Source organism: Trichinella spiralis (genome assembly GCF_000181795.1).
Source record: "Trichinella spiralis strain ISS 195 chromosome Unknown Scfld2, whole genome shotgun sequence".
Lineage (NCBI taxonomy): Eukaryota > Metazoa > Nematoda > Enoplea > Trichinellida > Trichinellidae > Trichinella > Trichinella spiralis.
Window position 1 is genome coordinate 3,962,633 of NW_003526941.1, and position 1,409 is coordinate 3,964,041.

A 1,409-nucleotide genomic window follows, 5' to 3' on the forward strand; every position below is an offset into this window, starting at 1 on the left:
AATTTTCCCATAAATCTGAAATAACGAATATTGTTTTTTTGAAATCTGATTTCAATTGGCAAGTTGATTTTTTTTTTTTCCATATCATTCTGATTTAGAAGAAGAAGCATTGGTAAAATTTAAATAATTGAATCACAATTGACCTTGCAAGCACAAGAATTTCACAACCTCATCATTATGCAGTGACAGCAATTGCATTTATTTTTAGTAATATGAGATGGTTCATGTTAATAAGTTTAAGTTTTAGGTAATTTTAGGGAAAAAGAAGGCATAACAATGCCAAATCAATTAGTAATAGTAATAGGGTAAATAAAAACGTAATAAAAATCATCGTCTTGTTTCATAATGTTGCTCGTAATGGTTATGTTAATGCGCTATTACTGATGGAAAAGTAGGTTGATCTTCATGATGCAAAGTAAATAGTCATTTGCATAATTTTAATATAATACAATTGCATAAGCACATGGATTTTGTTAGGATATGCAGTTCAAGGCAATGGTATCAATATAGCACGTGCTCAACTTTAATTACGATTTTCATCTCCATCCATGAATGACTGGTAAGTTGGATTTCTATTTTGGTGGTGGCATGCTGTGCATGTTATGTTACAGGTATGGGGAAGGGAAACGGGCGGGTCTCTTTTTTAATGTTATTATTGCTAACTTTTAGGTATATCAGATGCTAAAGACGAAGTAGTACATATTTTTTGTTTTTTATTTTGAGATGGCTGTATTAATATAATTTTCTTTCAGAATTCTCATTATTATGTATTCATATCAATGAATGTGAAACTCTGAAAACTGAATATGGTAACTATGCATCATGATGAATATGCCTTGCTTTTTACTTGAATTTTTCTGTTAAATTTAAGTTGAAGGTTGCAGTGCCATTAGCGCTACATTGCTTTCATTCTAACTGCAGCATTAATATTAAATTATCATGTATATGATATCATTGATTAGGTGCTCTTTATTCAATTCTTTTAAGAATTGAAAATTACATTCGCCTTGCTACGTTTTGAAAATGCCCAGATGCAATCTATTATCAGTAAAGACAGGTAAAAGTTGTTGAACAGTGGTTGTTGGAGTTGCTTACATAGCGTTCAAAAAACATATGACAAAAAACAGTAAGTATTGAATTTGTTGAATTAGACAGCAAGACGATGGGCGTATTAGATATATGTACAATCTGGTAAAATCTTTAATAACAGATTACGTCATCAGCTGAGCTTTTATGGAGTTTTATTTGTTTTGAGCACCGTGATAAGTCATGTTCACATCACTTCGTTCAAAATGTGGCATCACAAACATCCGTAAGTATTGAATTTGCTCCTGATTGCATTGTATACATTTTATCCACGACAGCATTACATTGACGTTAATGGAATACGATTTTCTTCTGATAGCGCT

The 1,409-nt window shown here is 31.3% G+C and overlaps 2 protein-coding genes across 2 annotated transcripts; both read left to right on the top strand.

Moving 5' to 3' along the window:
* Nucleotides 1–257: 257 nt before the first annotated feature.
* Nucleotides 258–527, top strand: Tsp_03359a (hypothetical protein; the record flags this gene model as incomplete). Its single annotated transcript, XM_003379656.1, has 2 exons — nucleotides 258–391; nucleotides 461–527. Coding segments are annotated over 2 exons (201 nt in total), but the record flags the coding sequence as incomplete, so codon positions are not given.
* Nucleotides 528–552: 25 nt separating this feature from the next.
* Nucleotides 553–1,312, top strand: Tsp_03360 (hypothetical protein; the record flags this gene model as incomplete). The annotated part of the gene is given in 5 exon segments (XM_003379657.1): nucleotides 553–559; nucleotides 753–809; nucleotides 988–1,057; nucleotides 1,152–1,191; nucleotides 1,211–1,312. Coding segments are annotated over 5 exon segments (276 nt in total), but the record flags the coding sequence as incomplete, so codon positions are not given.
* Between the last annotated feature and the right edge of the window lie 97 nt (nucleotides 1,313–1,409).